The 21143-nt window shown below is 43.0% G+C and overlaps 1 protein-coding gene across 1 annotated transcript in view; it reads right to left on the bottom strand.

Moving 5' to 3' along the window:
• The window catches only part of LOC149288672 (TATA-binding protein-associated factor 172-like), a 28854-nt gene that overhangs the window by 4987 nt on the left and 2724 nt on the right, over positions 1–21143 (bottom strand). Inside the window, exons 2-26 of the mRNA XM_089491383.1 lie at positions 13730–13853; positions 13252–13366; positions 12328–12474; positions 11909–12066; positions 11358–11494; positions 10831–10960; positions 10343–10411; positions 9921–10010; positions 9587–9682; positions 9037–9213; positions 8662–8802; positions 8292–8416; positions 7650–7770; positions 7043–7147; positions 6799–6948; positions 6296–6438; positions 5630–5804; positions 4692–4895; positions 4003–4429; positions 3670–3857; positions 2382–2535; positions 2068–2177; positions 1002–1203; positions 620–768; positions 78–230 (exon numbers count right to left, since the gene is read on the bottom strand). Of these exons, the coding sequence (XP_089347509.1) occupies positions 78–230; positions 620–768; positions 1002–1203; positions 2068–2177; positions 2382–2535; positions 3670–3857; positions 4003–4429; positions 4692–4895; positions 5630–5804; positions 6296–6438; positions 6799–6948; positions 7043–7147; positions 7650–7770; positions 8292–8416; positions 8662–8802; positions 9037–9213; positions 9587–9682; positions 9921–10010; positions 10343–10411; positions 10831–10960; positions 11358–11494; positions 11909–12066; positions 12328–12474; positions 13252–13366; positions 13730–13853 (3790 nt within the window). The remainder of the gene's footprint in view (positions 1–77; positions 231–619; positions 769–1001; positions 1204–2067; positions 2178–2381; positions 2536–3669; positions 3858–4002; positions 4430–4691; positions 4896–5629; positions 5805–6295; positions 6439–6798; positions 6949–7042; positions 7148–7649; positions 7771–8291; positions 8417–8661; positions 8803–9036; positions 9214–9586; positions 9683–9920; positions 10011–10342; positions 10412–10830; positions 10961–11357; positions 11495–11908; positions 12067–12327; positions 12475–13251; positions 13367–13729; positions 13854–21143) is intronic.

The raw sequence follows: 21143 nt of genomic DNA, 5'->3' as shown, positions 1-21143 counted from the left end.
GATTATATTTAGATTCTATAAACATAGCTTTTGACTCATCTGTTTGACATTTTGCCCCTTGGCTTCCAGGCTATTACCTGCTGATATTTCCTCAACTCTGCTTTTATTGGAACAGGAATTTTATAATTTTCCAATTTCTTCCCATCCAAGAGCTGTTCCAAGAAGCTACGTTCCTTCGCTTTTAGTTTTATTAACTGTTCTGACATATCGGGTGGATCCGGGATCCCAGCCTAAAAAAGCAAAAAGAAAATGCTATTAACATATCACAAATCATGGCTAAAAACAAGTCAATCTAGCCCACTATAATATATATATATTTATTTTACACACATCTACCTGACTGAATATGTTATATATCCATGGTGCCCTCACTAATCTGAAATGGAATCCCTTAGATGTAATGAAGTCCTATTTCAGAGAGCACCACACAGAGAGCCCGTCAGACGGCACAGCGGACTTCAGCCAAAGAAACCCCGTTAACCTCCCATTAATAACTTAAGTTAAGTCTTCTGTGGCAGTTATAACCTTGTCACCTGGACAAACCTACGCAAACGAGCAGAAGACACGGGCATCGAGAGCGAAGTACCTCAAACCAGTTAAGCACTGAGCAGCCACCTACCTCCAACGGCATCAGCCTGATCAATGTAGCGAAGCACTGAGTAGCCATAAAGCGCACGCTGTCCGTCTGGTCGCTCATCCTGCCCAAAACCGGCACCACCAACAGCACGATGTATGGGACTATGCCGACATCCAAGTGCTCCATAACACCTGCGTTTCTACGGATTAAGGAATTTTACCCCAAACGACTTACAGTAACCAACAGCATAACATGAAATCATACATTTCTGCTGAGCTTCTTACCCAGAGCCACGATATCCACATAACTAGAGGAGCTCATGCAAATGGTCACTTTACAAACGCTTTAAATAAAAAAAGGCAGGTATACCATATGTAAAATCACTTAAACACACTTTTTAATAGATTAGCAAGCTAAAGGATACAGGCTAGAGCTTCAATGGCTCCCTCCTGCTTTGTGTTGTCGTCGATCGCGCCGATCCACGGCAGGACTTTCTCCAAGAAGAGGTTCATGGTTTCCATGGTAGCGATTCGGCTCATAACCCCCACGCAACGAGACGCCATGTGTCTAACCGCAGTATACGGGTGCTGGAGACACATGAAGAGCTGAGGCAGGTGCTGTAATAGCTGGAAACGGGGAAAAAACATGGAAACCAAAGTCACGTTTTGTTGCAGAGGAACAAAAAAAAACATAATTCTCAGTCGCTCTCACGCAGGTTACTCAGCAGCCGAAACAACGCTAGCCGAGAAGAACCTCGGATGATAGTTTTTGTCTTAACTGAAAAACAGCTATAGCGTTAGCAAAGGAGAAAATAGTTTTAAAAGCCCCAAAAAGGTAGAATACTACATAATTATAAAGATATCGGGCGCAAGGTCACAGGAATAGTCACACTATAAATAGTTATGCTTTATACAGGGCTATGCAAGCTATTCCGGGAGCGTTTAACTCAGCGGGGTTGACCCTTCGTAATGTAAAGCGAAGTAAGGAAAATGAAACGCAACTCTCCTGCCAACTCCCTCTTTAGTGAATAAAACCCAGTGTGTTTTTAATCTTAGTGAGAAGGGAAAATAAGCGGAACACGGGATGCTTCCCGACCACCTCACTGCCCCGTGTGAAACGCGTAGGCATCACGCCGTCGGCAGACACGCCGTCTACCAACATCCGTCAATATCACGCGGTGGCAAATGGGCAACAAACCAAATCAACTGATCAAAGGAAAAATTGGGTGAAAAGCCCTGGCAGTACTCGCCCCATGGAACTGAAACGAATCAAATATTGTGGTCCTGAATATAGCTGGATATTCCGTTCTTACGACCAAATACTTTTCTGGCTGTTAGACCCAAAAAAAAAAAAAAAAAAAAAAAAAAGACAAGTCGCAAAATTTAAATTTACAATTATCTGTACGCGCAAGATAATTGCTGAATGGCTATATTAGCTACAGAAGAGACCCCATTGTCTCTAATGATATGAAACGCGAGAGCTACTCTTACCAAGGGGTGAAGCGCGGGATCCATGGCCGCTGCGGTGACCTCAAACACCTGGAGACTGTTCACCAACTCCTGAGCAGGATCGTCTCCTTTATCCACCAGCGCTTTTGCATCTGGAAGTTAAAAAAAAAAAAAACCAAAAAAAAAACAATTACATTCCTCCGCAACTCACACACATCTTAGTTCCTACTACAGAGGGGGGCTAAGACCCACCGCTTTGCGGCTAGCATCTTGTCTAATAACTGATGTAATGAGAAAGACCATAACTGGCCCTTAAATCAGCTTAAGATATTATAGACCACAGAAACCGATCATACCGAAATTGCTGGTGGCGACGTTGCTCCTCAGTGGCCCCACCGTTGCGTCCCAGAGATAGGGCAACCCAGTGACCAAGTCACCTCCAAAATGTCTCGCAATAGTGGACAATGTGAACTCCGCTCCCCTTCTCTGAATGAGGTGCAGCTTCTGGATCTGGGCAGAAAAGGAAAAGGGAAAGAAAAGGCTCAGTTTGATGGTGGCGCAGGTAGAGCTCATTATCACAGCACGGACGTAGGGACAGAAAAGCACCCTTTACGTTTCAGTCTCACGGCCCATTTACGGCCAGCAAGGGGCTAGCGCTATATCTTAACTCATGCAAAGTCTCCAAATTAGCAAGTTTTTGTTGTTGATTTTTCTAAATTAGCAGGTATGGGGGGGGGGGGGGGTTGATTTCTGTGGAATCCTCACTTCTATAACTGCCCCCCCACTCAGGCTGCCCAGGACAACAGAGTAGGTGTTTCATATAAAGCTACCCCAGTAAAAGGCTGAGACACGGAAATACGGAGTAGGAAACGCGTTGGCTGCTGCACCGGCTATATATTTTTATCAAGTAAATAAACCTTATCCTTGCTACATTTATTTAAAAATGAAAAAAAAAGCAGCACACTACTGCCATCATAAATTAAATCATTTGATACAAGTTTGACAGTTCTAATCACATTATAAAGGCCATACATATAATTACAGAAGTGCGTTTTAAATGGCCCAATTTTGATTTGCTGTATATGTTAAGCCATCTTGGGACTTACGAGTCTGAAGCGTCAACTTGCTTTAAAACACTCGGCATATAGGACGGCATTCTCATAAGTGTTTATAGTACGAGCTCAATAACTGATGCAAGAGACACCATAGGTTGCTTGAGGGCCGGTGCCCGTAGGGACTGCCAGCAGTTATGAAGCGCTGAAGGGGGTCGGCTTTAATCATCTTTTTACTAGGCGGCCGTCTGGTTTGCCATTTAATAGGTTGCATCATTTTAATGACATAGGTACAGTTGACAGGCAGCAGGTGGGAACAATCGTGCCGGGGGTAATGAGAAAGGGATTCCAGTATTTAAATAAATGGCGTTACATTTATTGTATAATCATTGGGAAATTTATTTGTAACCATTTATGTATCCACACAGGGAGCCAGCAAGAAAATGCTAAAGAAAATATAATTTCATAATATATACGTGAACACACACACTTACACCCCCCCTCGGAAAGGTATTTATATTGTAATTGTATGTAAGCGGTATTTACATCCCCTTCTAATGTAATCGTGCCCCTTGGCGGCAGTAGGCTTTACCTCTTCAGACTCCTGGGGCAGATGGCTCCCCACCGGCAGATCCGCCACTTGGGATTTCACAGCTTTAGGAGCCGGGCCCCTGCGGCTCGTAACGGCAAACGCAGCTTGTTGATGTCTATACAGCGTTATTATGCCTTTGAACTTGTTGACCGTGTGATACATGCCATCTTTGTCAGAGTTTGAACCAACTACAAGGGGAAGGAAAAATATATATTTTACTATTTCTGGAGTAAAGACAAAAAAAAAAAAAAAAAAAAAAAAAAAAAAAGGGGTCCTTATGTCAATAAGGACCACTGCCGTAATTTTCATGTCATGCCAAGCACCGAATATTACCTTTTGAATTCTCCATATTGTTGGCAGTAGGAGCCGGGCACTTCACAGAAGGGGTAATGTTTGGGTCGATACACAGAGAACTGCAGACATTTTTAACTATTTTCTGATTAGGACAAGGAGTCCTCGATGTAGACTGCTGGAGAAGCTTTGCTATGCACTGCGCTGCATAACTCTGCACCTTGCAGTTGTCTTCTTTCTTGATGGCCTCCATTAATGGTTTGATGACCGGGTTAAGTTTCTCTGGAAGTTGCATGAAGTTCACGACGGCACATGCCGCGAACATGTGAACTCTTAGCAGCAAGACCTGCCACTCCTGGTTGGTCTCCATTACCGTTACGTGAACCTGCTGCCTTTTCCCATCCAGCTGCTGGAAAGGCTTCGTATTTACACCAAGAGCAGCCGTTGCTTCGTTGAAAACTGTGGTAACCTTTGGAAAAAGGATGAGACAGATGTAAACACGGCATTCATAAAATGTTGGAAAAATAACTTGCTACAGCATCAGTCTATAGATTTGTAGCAAACGATATCTACGCAGTAACACTACATTCGATAGCTTTGCAATGTATAGAGATTCTCAGCTTGTATGATCTGTTGAGATCCACCGCTGAAGCTCCCACCCCAATATCTCCTGTGGCTCTGGCTACCCTACAGAAGAGAACTACATTAAAACGTACGGGGCGCACACTCACCAGGTCACTGGCTTGGTCGATGGTGAATACGCTGCAGTTAACTTTGTTCCTGATATCGATGTTCATGTCAGCCAGGGACGAAATGAGCTGTTTGCACTCATTCTGCATTCGGGTGAACGGTATGGCTATTTCGTCATAATACAAGTGCTCCGAGAGGACAGCCAGCAAGCGCGGCTGGACAGCTTGGACCAAGACTCCGCATTCCTAGAAAACACAAGGAAAAGCATTTTTAACCAAAAAAAATAAAAAAATAAATAAAAAAGCCAAAAAAAGTCGTGGAATGGACAGCCCGGTCTCCTTATGCATGGTAATGCATAGGAATGGCAAATCCAGTTACAATGGTGACAAGTTTTTTTTGTTTTTTTAAGGTTTAATGTATGTAGAAGTTAAAGTATTTATACATTTTTGGGAAACAGTTTGAGGTATTAGATGCCCCATTAAAGTTTAACAGGCCATCTCAGCTGGATCCCTGAGGACGGCAGGCACGGCCAAGGATCTTGCTGAAAGCTGCTGATCACATCAGACGAGCCCAGTGTTAACATTTTGGGGATAATACTGTTTGCATCCCCCCCTTCCCCCCCAGGGAACTAACATTTTATTGCCTTGAATTCTAAAGAATAAGCCCCTGTGAACCATCAGATCCGACTCGAGTCGTTATGATGCACGGTGGATGTATAAGCAAAGGATGATTGTGGTAGATATATTAACACATGTAAAGTATATACAATAAAAATAAAATTGTTTTTGCTGTGTTTGGCTAGTCTGAGTTATTTTTTTTTTTTTTAATTATTTATTATTATTATTTTTATTTTTTTTTGTAAGTACACGACTGTTCTTAAATGTTAAAATAAACGCGAAGTACTTTATCAAAACCTGCACTTGGTACTTCAGTAAAGACGGATTTGGTTAAAATCCAACATCACAAAAACAACCTTTACCTTTCTCAGGGCTGCCCATTCACAGATAACCAGGGCAACACTGATCCTCTGGAGGGCAGATTTGGAGTTCAAGTGGAACAGTAGGAGTTGTGCGAGTGACTCGGCAGGCTTCAGCTCCTGGGAAGGAGTATTCACGCTTGGGTCACAGATACAGCAACACAACGATCCCAGCAATCTAGAAATGGAAAACATGAAACAAAGGTTTTGACCCATGCACCCAGAGCACTATTCCACTAGATTAATGTCGAGAAAGAAAGAAGCATTTAACGACGTAACAGTCCAGGAGGGAAGGAGACACGTTAAAACAAGGACAGTCTAAAAACGAGAAGGTCGGAAGCTTAGGACGTAATGTAAGGAAATTTCACTTTACTGAGAGTGGTAGATAAGTGGTCAAATATATATATTTTTCCCACTAAGTTTATACAGACAAGAACTAAAAAAAAAAAAAATTCCGTTCCAGCTATACCGTTTCCAGCGTGGAGCGGTATTAATGCCTTAAACCTTGACCTTAACATTTAATTTCGTTGACTTTACTATGCATTGTGACACACCAAGCTGAAGAACCTCATGCATATCCAGTGTCCAAATTAAGTAAGCAGGGGCAGCCGGAATCTGCCCACCTCGGCCCTCTATCACACCAAGAAACGCACAGACTCGGAGACTCACTTTGCCGCTGCTATCCGTGCTCTTATCACAACATAATCCCGTGAGGCAGAATCGTCCGTAACACTGTCCGATCCAGCGATGTATTCCTGCGTCACTTCTTTAGATTGGCACTGGCCTTGGCGCTGCTTACATACAGATTTGTCCTATAAGCAAAAAATAAAATTCAACTTTAGGATCAGAATACGGCACGCAGTTGATCGTGGCGGAATTATGCGACTGGATACAGGCAAGCTTTTTTTTTTTTTTTTATCTTCTTAATTAGTGATTTACTTAGTAATTTTGCCTTATAGCCATGGGCTGGGTAACTGGGTTTCTGTGGTTAGTCTAGCTAAATGTTCTGTATCAGGGAGAGTTAGGAGATAAGTATTAACCTATCATTCAACAAAACACATTACGAAGTAGCGTTAACACCTCTGCTTTTGCATAACTTTAGAGGTCCTAGTGTATGCCATAGCAGCTAAAGAGATTCCAAAAGGCAGAGCTATGCAACACTTGAACCATACCTTGGTTTTCGCTTTAACCTCCAGAAGCATGTTTAGATCAATTGGTAAATGAGACGGCTGCATCATTAGGCAGAGCCAGGCGCCCATCCACGGGCAAGCAGCGGCCACCACAAACTGCACACACGCTTTATTTAGCAGCTCCTGCCACACCTGCGGAGAGAGAGCGCAAGAGTGAGCCCCGGATAGATTACCCCCAAAAAATAAAATTAAATAAAAATATATAAAACAAATCACGAGATGGTACCTTGTGAATTAGGTCCAGAATTTCTTGGTTGCTCTCCAAAATACAGATCTGAAATATATGCCGCAGCATATCTTGCAAGATTGGAATGAGCCAGCCTGAACTATTCTAGAAGAGACCAGAATATTAACATACAACATCCATCAGAAATTCAAAGTCTTCAATTTGATCTCAGCCAAAAGCTCTGGGATCAGCTGTAATACTGCTTTCTAAATTACGATATATTGGACATAAATGCAGCCAATTAATATTGTATTCAAGCGGAATTATAAACAAATTTGCTTTTCTAGTATAAAGCAAACTGTAAAATCATTCATAACACTTTGGCAAGAGATGCCATCACAAGCTCATCCCAACATTGCAACCCGACCTATTTATTCACAGGCGGCCGGCCCAAAAAAATCAGTGAACCGAACCAGAACAGCTACTTGTATTCCCCGATTAGTCTAATAAACTGATCAGAAGAGGAAGTCGTTAAATGCCCATGATTTCATTTAAAGCTTAAATGTTGCTAAACTCCCATGGGAGCTATCCATGTAACTTCCATAAAGAAGACAGACCGCCCGCAATTAATCGGCAGATATCCCAAAGACCCTTCAAACATACAAACCTGTTCATGTGTTGATAACAAAGTATACAAAGTTTCTAGCGCTGCCTTCCGTACAGAGGAGATGGTGTGACGCAGGAACAGCCATACTCGGGGGACTAATATAGTCAATGACTGCTGAAGACTAAGGGAAAGAGATTAGGTTTAAATAGGTTTCCCCATCAAAATACATGCGATATCTATCTGTTAGATAAGGCATTGACATGAATGAACCAGTGAAGGCCTTTTGCATAGGAAACGTGCTACTGTTTATACCGGGCATTACTGGCGGAATCCACACGAGATACTGGATCTATGAAAAGGAGCGTTTCGGTTAGAAATCCCCACTTTCACAGCCGCCACTCCCTGACTTGAGCCAAACAGGCTAATTAATGAGTGAATTCAACAAAAGCGGAAGAGACCGAGTGTTTCACGCAAACATTATGCCGGGGACACGGAAAGGCTTTTGGAGGGGCTTTTTTTCCCCCCAGATTTTTTCTATATAAAATAGATATATATATATATCTATCTATTTTTTTTTTTATTTTTTTTTTTAATATAAAAAGAGGAATGTATAAAACAAGCCAATCTGAATAACCCAAAATACATCTAACCTAGTTAGTACATCATAATAAACAAAAAAAAGCCCCTCCATTATATACTCACTCGCACTGTTGAACCTGAGTATACATCAAAAGTGACGAGAGTAAAGTCATGATACTATTGGTGGAAGCTGTAAGATCATCTAACTCCAGAAGTGCATCCCATAAAGTGCTTAGAATGAAGGGAACCTGTTGTATGAAACAAACATTTAAATGTTATTTGTTAAAAGGGAATTTTACTCCTGAAAAGGATTTTTTAATTGCCACCAACAGCTACAGACATCCAGGCCTCAGTGTGTTTTCATCAGCACTGGCTGCGTTAATGCAGAGAACAAATATAGCCGCTTAATTCTTACCGCGTGCCAGATATACAGAGTTTTTTAAGGCAGAGCACAGATTTAAGACAGCACCGAGAACACATTTAAAACGGTTACCTGCTTGAACTGCAGATCGACAAGACTGTCCACCACGGGGACCAAGGAGGCAGCTGCGACCGCACGCACGTCATCGTCCAGGTCCTGAAGACCTTCAATTATTGCTGGTAGCACTTTAGGTAATAAAACCTTAATTAAATCCTACAAGGCAGCCATAAAGAGGTCCAATTAAGTTATGATGCTAAATACAATGCCTCTATTAATTAATCACATTGATGACTACTTAAATGAAATGACTTTGTAGGTACAGCCATGTAAGCCAGCTACAGAATGGACTCACCTTGAAGCCACCCAGCAGGAAATTGTTTTTTTTTCTTCTTCTTAAAATAACTCAAATTTGAGGTTACAGTGCCGAGTAATCGCTACGCAGCTTACCTGACGAACTGCAAGTGAATACTTTATTCCCAGGAGACCCCCGTGCCGGACTTCCCACTGCTCTTGCATTAATAACCGCAGCAGGATTTTCACCGTGTTATGAACGCCGGCTTCATTCATATGCCTCAGGACCACCCCTAGGGTCTGAGCACACGTTTCCCGCACAGGAGCAACCACCTAGGGGGTCGGGAACAAGGGCCTAGTTAAAATCAACACACTCTTAAAGAATCTGAAAACATTAGGCATTCTGCATTACGTTTAACGCTGAACCAATCTTATTAGTGCCCGCTGGTTCGTAAACCAACCCCAAAACCTGTATAATCAATGCCATAAAGAAGTCATCAATGTTGCATTTTAAGGAGTCCTGCATTATAAACCCATTAGCACATCTCTACCCCAATAACTAAGACAAAATAAAATGTATATACTGATAAGTTGTGAGTTTTTAAAGTCCAAGCTAATTAATTCAGCTTAAAAACAACAAAAATACAAAACGCTAAGCGACTGGGGGACAGTTTACAAGCCGAGAAAGAATTAAACCAAAGCTTACTTCATCCGAAACAAAATCCCCAAATCGGTCTAAAGCAAACACACACAGGAGACGAATAGCCAAGTCCTCAAGCCATTCCTGATGTTGCTGCTCAATCTACAGAAATCAGAGAAAGAGTTTAATATCTCCATGTGAGCCGGGAGCATTCATTCACATATCCACGTGCAAACACATCACGTTAATGTTTAAAATAGGCTGTATTGTATTTTACGACCAGGATTACAAGCCGCATTGTAATGGAAATATTTCTTCATTGAGGGTCGGGGGAGATTAATAGGAAAGGATCAAGCATTAGAATATAAACAGACACAATGAACAGTATCGTCCTATTTACCTCTTCAGGGGTGCTGTCGGCCATTTTGCCTCCACTTCGGCCATGAACCTTAAGGATTTCCCTGAGGCCCGTCCCTGCACCGTGTCTCACCTGAAAGAACATTCATCATTATGCTATTCTGGAAAACAGGTTTTGTCTGATGTAAGGAAGGGCTTGATGCTTTACATAAACCCCCCAGGACTCGCGTTCAGACAAGGTACAGGGAACTTCAGGAGAGAAGCCACCAGGAGCAGCTCAAGGCTCCTTCTCAATGGCTTTGCCAAGATAATCAATTAGCTGGCTGGGTAGTCAAGACAATTTGAAACGAGTCAGTGATTTTAAGAAGGAGTACGCACATTACATTAAAAAGTCTATAAAGCGTAATTTTAGTATTTTATTACTACAGAAAATATGAAAGTCAATGCAATAAAGCTCAATCTCACCTCCCAAGAAGGGTTAAAGAGGTCATTACAAAGCTCTTCACAAAAGCTCTCCAGGGGCCATTCATTTGTCTAAATAAAGAAAGGGGGAAAAAAACCCCAAGAGACTTAATACCAGAGTCATAACACACACACACACGTCAACAAGGAAATGTATATTTTACTAGGATTGCGAGCCAGACCTTCTCGCCCAACATCACCGTCTGACCTCACAAATGCTCTACTGGATGAACGGGCAAAACTTCCCACAAACTCCCCAAAATCTTTAGGAAAACCTTCCCAGAAGAGTGGAAGCTGTTACAGCCACAAAGGGGGGGGGGCAGGGCAACTACATAGTAAGGTCTGTGTATTTAGAATGTGATGTCATCAAAGTCCCTGTTGGTGTAATGGCCAGCGTCCCAATACTTTTGTCCATATAGAGGGAGAGAATGTGTGTGTGTGTGTGTGTGTGCCCCCAAAGTGAATATGCACAAATCACTCACAAAACTTACCTCTTCAAACAGAGATGAATTATCAGGCACGTTGTCAATCAGCACCTTAGATTTTGCGGCAGGCTGGTCGATGACAACCTTTGCTACTTTCCTCCGCTTTTCCTCAGGTTCCCCATCAGTGCTATCACTGCTTTAAAGTAGCAAAGAAGGAGTCAGTTCTGTATTACAAAGGCAGAAAGCAAAGCAGCCTGGCCTATCAACAGCAATAGGGCATCACAGACCGGTGTGCGTGCGCGGACGGCTTCTGTAATGGTTTAGTTATTCCAGATGCATTCTCCCCTAGCAGCAGGGTTAAAAAGGCAGCTACAGACAGTGTGTGGGGGGGAGGGCACCAAAAATAGGTGCCAAGCGTTGCCAAAAAATGAAACTTTAACGTTTTATTAGCATACATTAACAGGAGCCTTAATGCTAGCTAGCTTAGCAGCACAAGAGCCTCCTTCCATTAACGAGGATGGGGTACGAACTATCCCAGTTTAGGCAGCTGGCATTCTGCTTTAAAGGATTTCGTAGCTTTATGTCAGATGTACCTCTTTTCATTAGCCTCGGTTGTGTCTCTTGATCTCTGCTTTGCAATCAGCTTCGCCATCCGCTTAGCTTTATTTTTTTGCCGGTTGCTCATTCCTGGTAGGAATTCTGAATCGATAAACTCGGCCGCCTGGAGGGTCTGCAAAAGATTTCATGCGGTGAGTTTGCCACTCCACCAAAAAAGGTTCATGATTTAAGATCAAACAGCCTATTGATGTATACATCTGGAGGCATTATGCTTTAGTTTGTTTTATGCATAAATACATATGGAAAGTGGCAATTTGACCCAGAAATAGAACTAGGCAAAATTAACATCCTGTAGAGTATTTGCTTTCGTTAAATTCGCTCTGATCACAGTATCTATTTACTTTTAGGACAGATGTCAACCTCTGGACGATAACGCCTCACCTGACAGCCCTTAAAAACCTACAGGAAATATAAATACAACGCGTTCGCGGAACACTTGCAAACGCCGCCAACGAAAGAGGAAAAGCTGGAAGTTTCATACGTCATTAAGACAAAATGCAAAGAGGAGGAAGGAACATTTCCTTACGGGTTTATTTGCGAGTGTAGACGTTGGCAAGTAATCGAGATCCTCGTCGTTAAATAAATCTTCTGTGCTCATGCCAATTGCTGCTCCCATGTCAAGCCCGAGTTTCCGCTGTAGCAGTTTCCTTTGCCGTGCTATTCTCTCTTTTTGGTCGATTTCCCCTAAAAAAAAAGGACAAAAATATAAAGTGAAAAAAATGGAATGTTTAATATGGCAAACCAGCTCATCCAGACTGCAAAAAAAAAAAAAAATAAATAAAAAAATAAAGTGTAACACGGGCTCCAGGTTTGTAAAAATACTAAGACAGCTTATTGCTTTATTGGGGAGGACAAACATGCTTAAGCAAAGCTATGTAATCACGTGTTACTGCAGGTACTCTGACTATTAAAAAAAAATAGCCAAAAAGTGACCAAGATGCATACCTGATTTGTCATCTTGAAGCTCAAATTCTGCACCAGCAGAACCCAGAAGGGATGCCCCGTGTTTTAACAGCCTGGATATATCAAATCTGTCAAAGCTAAGACGGTCGAAAGCACAAGAGTCCTCGTTAGAACTTTCTGATCCGAGTGCTACGAGAGAGAGAGAAAAAATGATATACTAATTATATATTATATACATACGCGTTAAGGAAAAAAATATTTAAATCAAGAAAATTATTTAAAGTAGCGCAGAGGAAGTAAATATTTCCTAGTAATTAAGCGGCACAATATCCTTGTGAAGGATGGTAAAGGCAATGTATTGTTATATTACGTCAGTAAACCATACACACAAAGCACAGGTTGGCAAGCTTCCAATCGACAACTCAAGAGCTAAAGATGTTAAGACCTGAAGTGTTCCGGGGAAACAAAAGTGCGTCTTGGAGAACGTACAGAAAAACGTGATCAGGCTGGTTGGGTAAAAAAAGATGAAGTAATCTGGAAAAGCGATCCCTTCCCTGTTTGCAGTACACTATCGTCTCCTACTGGCCCCATTTAATTGCAATCAGACCACATAATCACCCACGCAAACTGGAGCAAAGACGAGCACCACACATGGTGTTTACCCACTAAAGGGTAGACAGGAGGGTACCTTAGGGTTTTTCGGGGTTATTTCCAGTAGACAGGCTGCAGCATAATAAGCCCAACGGACCTAACATTTATGTGCATACACAATGTAGTTAATTAACCATAATCGTTCCAGCTATGCCTATTTAAATGGGAAGTCAGCTTAAGATAAGAGGAAGAAATAAAATGATTACGGGTGTGCATCCACACATCAAGAACCGCTCTCAAAATCGAAGAACCGCTCTCAAAATCGAAGAACCATTTGATGAACATTCTAGCCAAATAGCATTTATAAATACATACGCCGCTTTAGCCTGGTTGGTGGATTCCACTCCGGAACATGCTTTACGATCGCTTCTACAGCCTGTCCTGCGGCGATGCGGGTATCCCAGTTGGTGCTTCTCAGGTAAACTAATACCTTAAAAAGTAAAACAGATATGCGATAGTCCATAAAGACGAACCCATGAGGATAATGTAAACTACAGAAATAGTAATGGTTGTAATGGCGGAAGGGTTACATTCGGATGTTGCACACAGTTGCCCCACAACTTGAACAGTTGGCCATCGTTTTTGGCCCGGCACGTTATTTTAACACAACAATGCTTTAGATCCCAGAAGACGGACATTAAGACCCCATGGCTAAAAGGGTTAGTCGAAGTCTATATACTTTCTAGCACTTTTTTTCTACAATGTCCGCATCAATAACTGATAAATAAAACAAAAAAAAAAACCCCAAACCCCCCCCCCCCCCCCAAGAACAGCATTAAATTGGATTTCTTACTTTAGACAATAGATTGTTGAGTTCATGTGGATGGAGCTTGACCACATCACCAAGTTGCTGGGCCGCCGCTTTCCTCGTAACCGGGGTTGTTCCAGTGTCCAACAAAATGAAGAGCCGATCTAATCTGGAAGAAAAAGAAAATATAAAATAATATATAAATAAGAAAATAAGCACAACGCTACAAATTACGGCAGGGGGACATAAAACTGTACATTTTTTTTTGTCTCTACAAAAGTCGGAATAAGCAGAACACTTTACATAGTACTGCGACCAATAAGTACAGATGAGCAGCACCCCAAATCTACAGGAAGGGGGGCACTATGTATTACATAATGTTACAAGTAACCCAAATTTCAGAGTGCATGAAAAAGAAGTTTATTTCAGGCTTAATCACAAAGCAGCTCTTTAAATCCAAAGGTTTGAGGCTCCTGATGCAGAGGAAGAAATGTACAAGAAACACAAAGTGCCGAGACCCTTCCACGCAGGACGGCGCTTAAAGAGGCAAGAATGCCTAAACTCGAGAGCGGGTACCGTCACGGCTCCGGGCACGAGGCAATACAGCCAGCGGGACAACACGCAGCAGCGCAAGGTCAAATCGTTTAGAGTTATAACAAAACTGTTGGCAGGAGGACACGCTGCAGAACGCAGTGTTCACGGGCAATTATTAAACTGCGGGGAGAAGGAGAAAACCCAGACACACGGACGCCTGCAGACAAACGGCAGCCGGACGATTCTCAAAACAACGGAGAGAGAGAGCGAGCAGGTGAATCCGAGGCCGGCAAACAACCCTACAAAGCATATAATAAATTTATATTATATATCCATCTATAATATTATATATGTAGCCATATGATTCTAAGAGTCGTGGCCAACAGTACAGTACATTACAGATTCCCAAGGAGGAACAAAAAAACAGATCTGCTCGCCATCATAGATTCGGACCCAAGCCCGTTCGGCTAGCGCTACATCCTCGCAGGGCCTCGTACGGATCCTTCCTCTGAAGTTTTATTGGCCATCATCTTAAAAGAGTAAATCCCAACCCAAACAGATCTGAAGGGATTTGTCATATGCCAACAGCTAAAATATATCAGTAACCAAACACTAAAAAAAGCAAGAAGTCCCATGGATAATGTACTTCCAGGTTAACATATTCCAACAAACGCCAAGATGTCATTTCTTACGGAATCGCACGTTCATTGCGACTCCGGGAGGCAATAATATAATCCTCGCTGAAACAGGAACATGCAACGCCTCAGGGGTTTATTTTACACATACGTTTCTGTACAGGGCAAACAGCTTCCTAGCCCGCGGCCGTGCTCCCGGAGAAGTACTTATTCCTATTCATTCAGAGGCAAACGTCCGACTTCCATGCTGAAGGCCAGATTGAGGGGTCCCCATCTGTCAATTTCTTTATTTATATGGCCGATATTTTTCAAGGCCATATTTTAACCCAAAAAAAAAAAAAAGGGGTAAAAGCTACATAGATGACTCCGCTAGGACTTCTCGGTGTCCAGGTTTTTTCCACACGCGGAGAGAGTTTTCCTCTTGTGCCCGACACCGCACATTAACCCGATAAAACGGTGCAAGCCCACAACAGTCAATAAAGAATGAATAAACCACAGAGAAGGGGGGGGGGTCTTCATTCCATTTGTCTGATACGGAGTGCGACTAATATTTCTTGGAACCCAGACAGACAGTGGAGCCGGGGAACAGGTATAAGGGAAAAACCATTCAAAATAATGAAGGGGCAAGTAGGACAGTCTAGGTTTAATCCAGAATTAACATTGTGCCCTAATGCTCTGACGATGCAGACGGCCATCTGCTGCAGATGAGGGCAAATCTGTTGGCAATAAGGAGTCTAGTTGGATAGCTGTGACCCTGAGCCAAATATTAGGATATCATCCAATGTATACCCCAAGACTTGCCCACACGATCCGGGGGCAAGCCATTGTCAAGCCTTGCTGCTCAATTTTTAGTCTCAAGACGTTGGTCCATGTCATGCTCGGTGTTGGCCTCGCCAATACCTGTCCTGCTCCTGTTCTGGAGACATCAGGCTTTAATACTGGGATCAAGATTGCCGATTAGGGAATCTTGTAGGCCAACTTGCTTTATTGCGAGAATGGACGTCTTTCACAAACTGAGCCATTGGCTCAATTTTTGGTCACCCTGCTATATTCATCAACTTAAATGTTTTGCATGGTACCAACGAGAGGCCCTTTAACAGCAGCAGATGTAAAAACAGTAGAGCCAAAATCAATAAGTGATGAAAAACAGAGAAAAGTGAAATTCTTGTATCGAAAGCTAGCGTTGCACTTTAGGACACTTCTTGCACTCAAGTACTTCAAGCAACTCAGCAGCGTCTCGTTTTATTCTTGACAATGGGTAAAAATTAAAAATTCTGAGAAAAAAAAAAAGCGGTTTCTGTTTTTTTCCCCCAACAACCTATCAGCGCCTGACAATTAAACTATGAAAGAGCTCCTTGGAAGAGCTCATATGTTCATCAGGAACGATCCCTCTTGTGTCGCTTTTGGTCGCCTTTAAAAGTCATCAATTCTTACACCAAGACACTTAAGAGCATCTTTTCCAAAGCAGATTTTAGCTGCCCACCTGGACCAAGTAGAGCTCGAGTGGGCAGAAGATTACTCAATCTGTGCAGCCGGCAGCGATATACGGACCCGGGATCCTTCAACGAAGAGGTTTATGGAGGTTGTGTGTGACGTAGAAGGGAAGAAGCCAAAGAAATGACTAGAGAAACCAGATATTTAGGTATTACCGGGTTATTCTCAAACGGAAAGGCCTGAATGCCTCCAATGTTATTACATACTGGTCTTAACTAAATTTGTAATACTTTTCTATTATCCATTGTTTAATATAGCACCACCATATTCTGCAGCGCTGTACAAAGGGGTAAACAGGGCATAAGCAGTTTACAACAATTTATAGAAGAGGTGAGCAGGGCGCAGCTCAACAAGCTTACAATCAATACATTTCCCGCAGTGCCCACCTTCACCAGCATTATATGAACGGGGTTATTAGAACGGGGCCAGCGATGACTATTTAGTAACATATTAGCGTTAAAAGAGCAGCGTGACAAAAGTGCTGTGCAGTTAAAAAAATAAAATAAATAGATACATGTATATAGTATGCCTGAAGTTATAGCTACACTCGGATATATAAATAACCCTTCCGGAAGTACATTTCACAGACATCTCGCAGTGCGGCGCAAGCCATTAAGAGGACAGAACCGCTTCTTGTCGTCGCCGTCTTAAACGAGAGAAGGAAACATGTGGGAATACTTTTCTGTATATGCTCCTAGGATCCCATAGCTGCCAACACACAGCATCAGTCCCTCCACCTCCCATAATCTGTGGTCCCCCAGGAGCTTTTTATACAGATCTGGCCGCCAGGAACCAATATTCTTTTAAATTTACTGGGGGGGGCGCACGCAACATGATTTTCTTATTGAGATCATCTTTTTAAAGGCTACACAAGCTGGCAAATAAATAGATCAAATAAGATCATAAAATGCTTGGAGCCACTGTTTTAAACACAATGCTGGATCAAGGGCAGTGTGTAGAATATGTATATAAAATGATGTAATCGTTTACATCATCTTTACCTTCACGAATAAACACGAGCCATTGTCAAAACAAGTTTACCTTTTTAAAAACATTACAATGATAAAACTATTTTTGAAACACATAACTAGTATAATGACACATAACGCTATCATTAGAAGAGCTTCGCTGGAACAGAATTTCAGTTCAGTTATCTTTACAACCATATGTTAAAAAAAAAAAAACAAAAAAAACAAAAAAAAAAACATGCAGCAGAGCTGAAATATCCAAATTCTGCCAAAAAAACAAAAAAAAAAAAACGCGGTTGCTGGGGATTTCCGGAGTAATATTCCATCAGTCCGCACCGACGACGAGCTCTGTTAAATATTTTGCGGTATACGATTAAAGAGCCATCCATGATCTAATATTTACACAGCGAGCTGTATTCAGTCGGCAGTGTTCATACATCCCGCAATGACACGGGCGCCAAATACACGGAACACCAGGCCGCTCACCAAAATCCTCTTTGTTCTTGGGATGATTTCTTGCCGACACTCAAATCGGAAACCTAAATCCTGGGGTCACCATCAAACTAGACTTCGATGAAAGGGACAGTTTAGTATCCTGGACACCCCTACTATAGACCGAGTAACACACACTTACCCGATGCATACGATACAGCCATGCTGCAAAATGCTCCTCGTTTCTTACCACCGATTGGGTGCTTAAGCTGTCAATCAGTGGCACGAAAGCACTCATTGAAAATATTGTGAAGGCATTACACCGGCTTTTGGTCAAATGCCTCCTATGCAGGGCATTTAGCTGAGCGAGGTGGGGCAAAGGGGCAAATTCAGAAAGCCCCCATGGGTTTGAAAAATAGACCACATTAAAATGTAAAGGGGCCACAAACCGAGCACTTGCGTTAAAATACACTGCAGCGTCCCTTTAAACCGAGATCAGCGGCAGACGGACCGTAAGGAGGGAAGGAAAGACCTCCCAGCACAGAGAGCCATGTCACATATTAAATATGATATAAAGGTCCTCTGAAACAATTGCTTTGTATCAGAACGAGGGAATCAAGTTTCCTACGATGGCTTTGCAATCAATCGAATCGCCACCTCTCAGAAATAAAATACTCAAACCGGAAACAGAAATAAGAGCCACCGGCAGAGGGGTTCAGGAACGACAGATATCGCCAGGTATTTATGTGCGTCTCTACAACTGGCGAGGTTAAGTTCGATTGCGTAAAATGTAAAGGTGCCGTTCCACCCGCTATGCCAAGTTTTACTTCTGCAACTAAACACAGCGTTAGCCATATCATTGCTAGAACCGTTGAAAGCACAGACCATCATATAAAATGTGATATATCATGAACAGGTACTAATTGGTTGTTGCCATAGAAACTAAAGGTTACAAAAACATACTAACAGATGCATTCGAGAAGGGTAGCATTAATCCAAACACATTGAGAAGCCTCCATTTGGGTAACATGTATCAACTAAGCAATGTCATTTACGGAGTAGTTACAGTAACACAAAGTATCTAAAAAAAACAAACCGGTGATCAGAACAGCCATCCCACCGCTAAAAACATCCAGAGCCATAGACCTTCCAATATTCTTCCTAAAGAACCACAGATCTGACCATTTTCCAGCATTTCTAGACCGGCCAAAACATACACTGCAGACACAGCGCCGAGCGAACCGACAGAGAAGCACAGACTGCTGCCGAGATATGAATTCACGATGAAACGATGACACCATTCCTGGCAAGCAGCTTTCGTACTTAGATGTCCAAGCGCTCCCTCCGGGTAATGCGGGTATAAAAAAAAAAAAAAACCTCGTAAAAAGTACACAAAAGCCAGCAAATCTATACCGCCTACACGTATGATCCCATCTACACCCCACATACAAAAAAAGAAAGAGTGACATTTTTATTAGACTTTCAGGAACCGCTGATCACGCGCTTAACCAGGATCATCACTTTATCCTTAAAGAATAAAGCCAGGGGCAGATTAACAGCATTAAGACGCATGCCTGAGAGCACCGAGCGGCATCTAGAGCGAGATGCCCCACGTGGCCAGTTTATACCCCGGCCGGTGGCTCCTATAGAGGATCGCTTCCACATTTTTAAGCTGGCAGCACTAAAGGGATACAAATTAAGTCGCCAGAACGTGGTTTGGTTTTTTTTTTTTTTGTTTATTAGAGTGTGCGAGGGGACGGAGCAGAAAGCAATCATCCATACAACGGCACAAGACGTTAGATGCTACCAGAGGGACCGTCGGAAAATTGTCCACCCTGACACAGCTCCTAATATATCACAGACAAGCAATCTTTTTTCCTCCCACCTTGTACTCATTTCTATAAAGGCAACTTCTGACTCCCAACATCTTCTGCTAAAACTTGTTGGCAGCCATGCAGGCCACTTCTGTTATATCTGAAACACCTTTCTATCTCTGGCAGCTGGTTAAATGCTGTGAGTACCAGCCCATCATCTACTACTACTACTGGAAAAATAAAAATACTTATAATTTATGACATGTCAGCATGATGTCATACATTACATATACAACTGCATCTGATTTTTTTGTAATACAGAATATACCAAGCTGCATATAGCACCTCATTCCTTGGATTCTTCTTTAATATAACCAGGTGTGCTGCTCTAACCATTGGCTTTAGACCATGCCAGGGACAGATGCCCCATTGTACAGCACTACTGAATAGGATGGCGCTATGTCAAATCATAGTTGTCCACCCTTTACTGGGACAGAATATAAGTTTAGATGCAGATCTCACATAACATGCAGCACGCAGGGCAGCAGACTATTGCACTGGGGCATTATATCTTCCCTATAAGCCCCTGGCGAGCAGAGATTCGGTAAAATCTTATTTAAAGGTCCAGGTCATTTAATCAAACCCCAGGGGTAAGGCAGTCCCAGATGCCAGCAGACTTGGGTAACGAGGTTTAAACGTGGGGCAATGGGGGCAAGCTTTAAACTTAACCCTACTTGTCCCGGGACCTAACCGTTTCCCTAGCCCGGCTTCATACCAACCTGGTCACGGCCATGACGAGCCTCTGACAGGCTTCACCTCAGTAAGGACACACCGGCAGCCTCACAGCCCCCTATGGAAACGGATACCGTCGACTTGAGTAGCAGCCGAGGGCCGTGTGGGGAGCCGGGGCCTAGAGTCAGCCTCGAGCCCCGCCTCAGCCTCCAAGAGAGCGGATTTAGTTAGTGCATGGCCCCGGCCCCGTGAGTCCCCCCCGTCAGCCAGCCACCAGCAATCCTTTAACTCACTGCCTCAGAATCGCCGCTCACCCCTCAGGGCCGCGGTCAGAGCCGAGAAATCGCTTATAACAAATTAAACGTGATATTTCATCACGGCAGCGGAGAAGCCAGATGCCTGGCTTTATATGAGGAGCCATCTTGTATATATTCCTTCCACCATGGTAGCCGCGGTCTGATTGGCTACACGCGCTGACAGCAACCAATCACCAGCAGTCTTACAAAGTGACGCGGGGACGGCATTGACAGGGATTCAACGATTAGGCTGGCGAGCTGGGGTGGGCGGGGCGAGTCATGAGTTGGGAGGCAAGGAGGGGAGAAGAGGAGGAGGAAGAAGAAGGAGGGGAAGAGGAAGCTGAGCGTGTGAGAGGATGTTTGCTGGCTGAGCAGCACTGAGCAGTGGGCAGAAGTGTCCATAAAATAAAAGATGGCTGTAGTGTGAGAGGCAGTGTTGGCCCTGAAGGCAGGGTTGCCAGATGGCTTTGAAGAAATGTCATAGTTCCCAAGTGGAGTGATCTGCTCAGGGCAGTCATGTTAGTAGGACTTGTGTCCTATTGGTGGGCTGTCCT

This window comes from Sceloporus occidentalis, unplaced genomic scaffold (assembly GCF_023333645.1).
Source record: "Sceloporus occidentalis isolate IW3139 unplaced genomic scaffold, rSceOcc1.0.p SCAF_50, whole genome shotgun sequence".
Lineage (NCBI taxonomy): Eukaryota > Metazoa > Chordata > Lepidosauria > Squamata > Phrynosomatidae > Sceloporus > Sceloporus occidentalis.
Note: the sequence above shows the minus strand (reverse complement) of the source record. Positions and strands in the feature narration are given on the sequence as shown.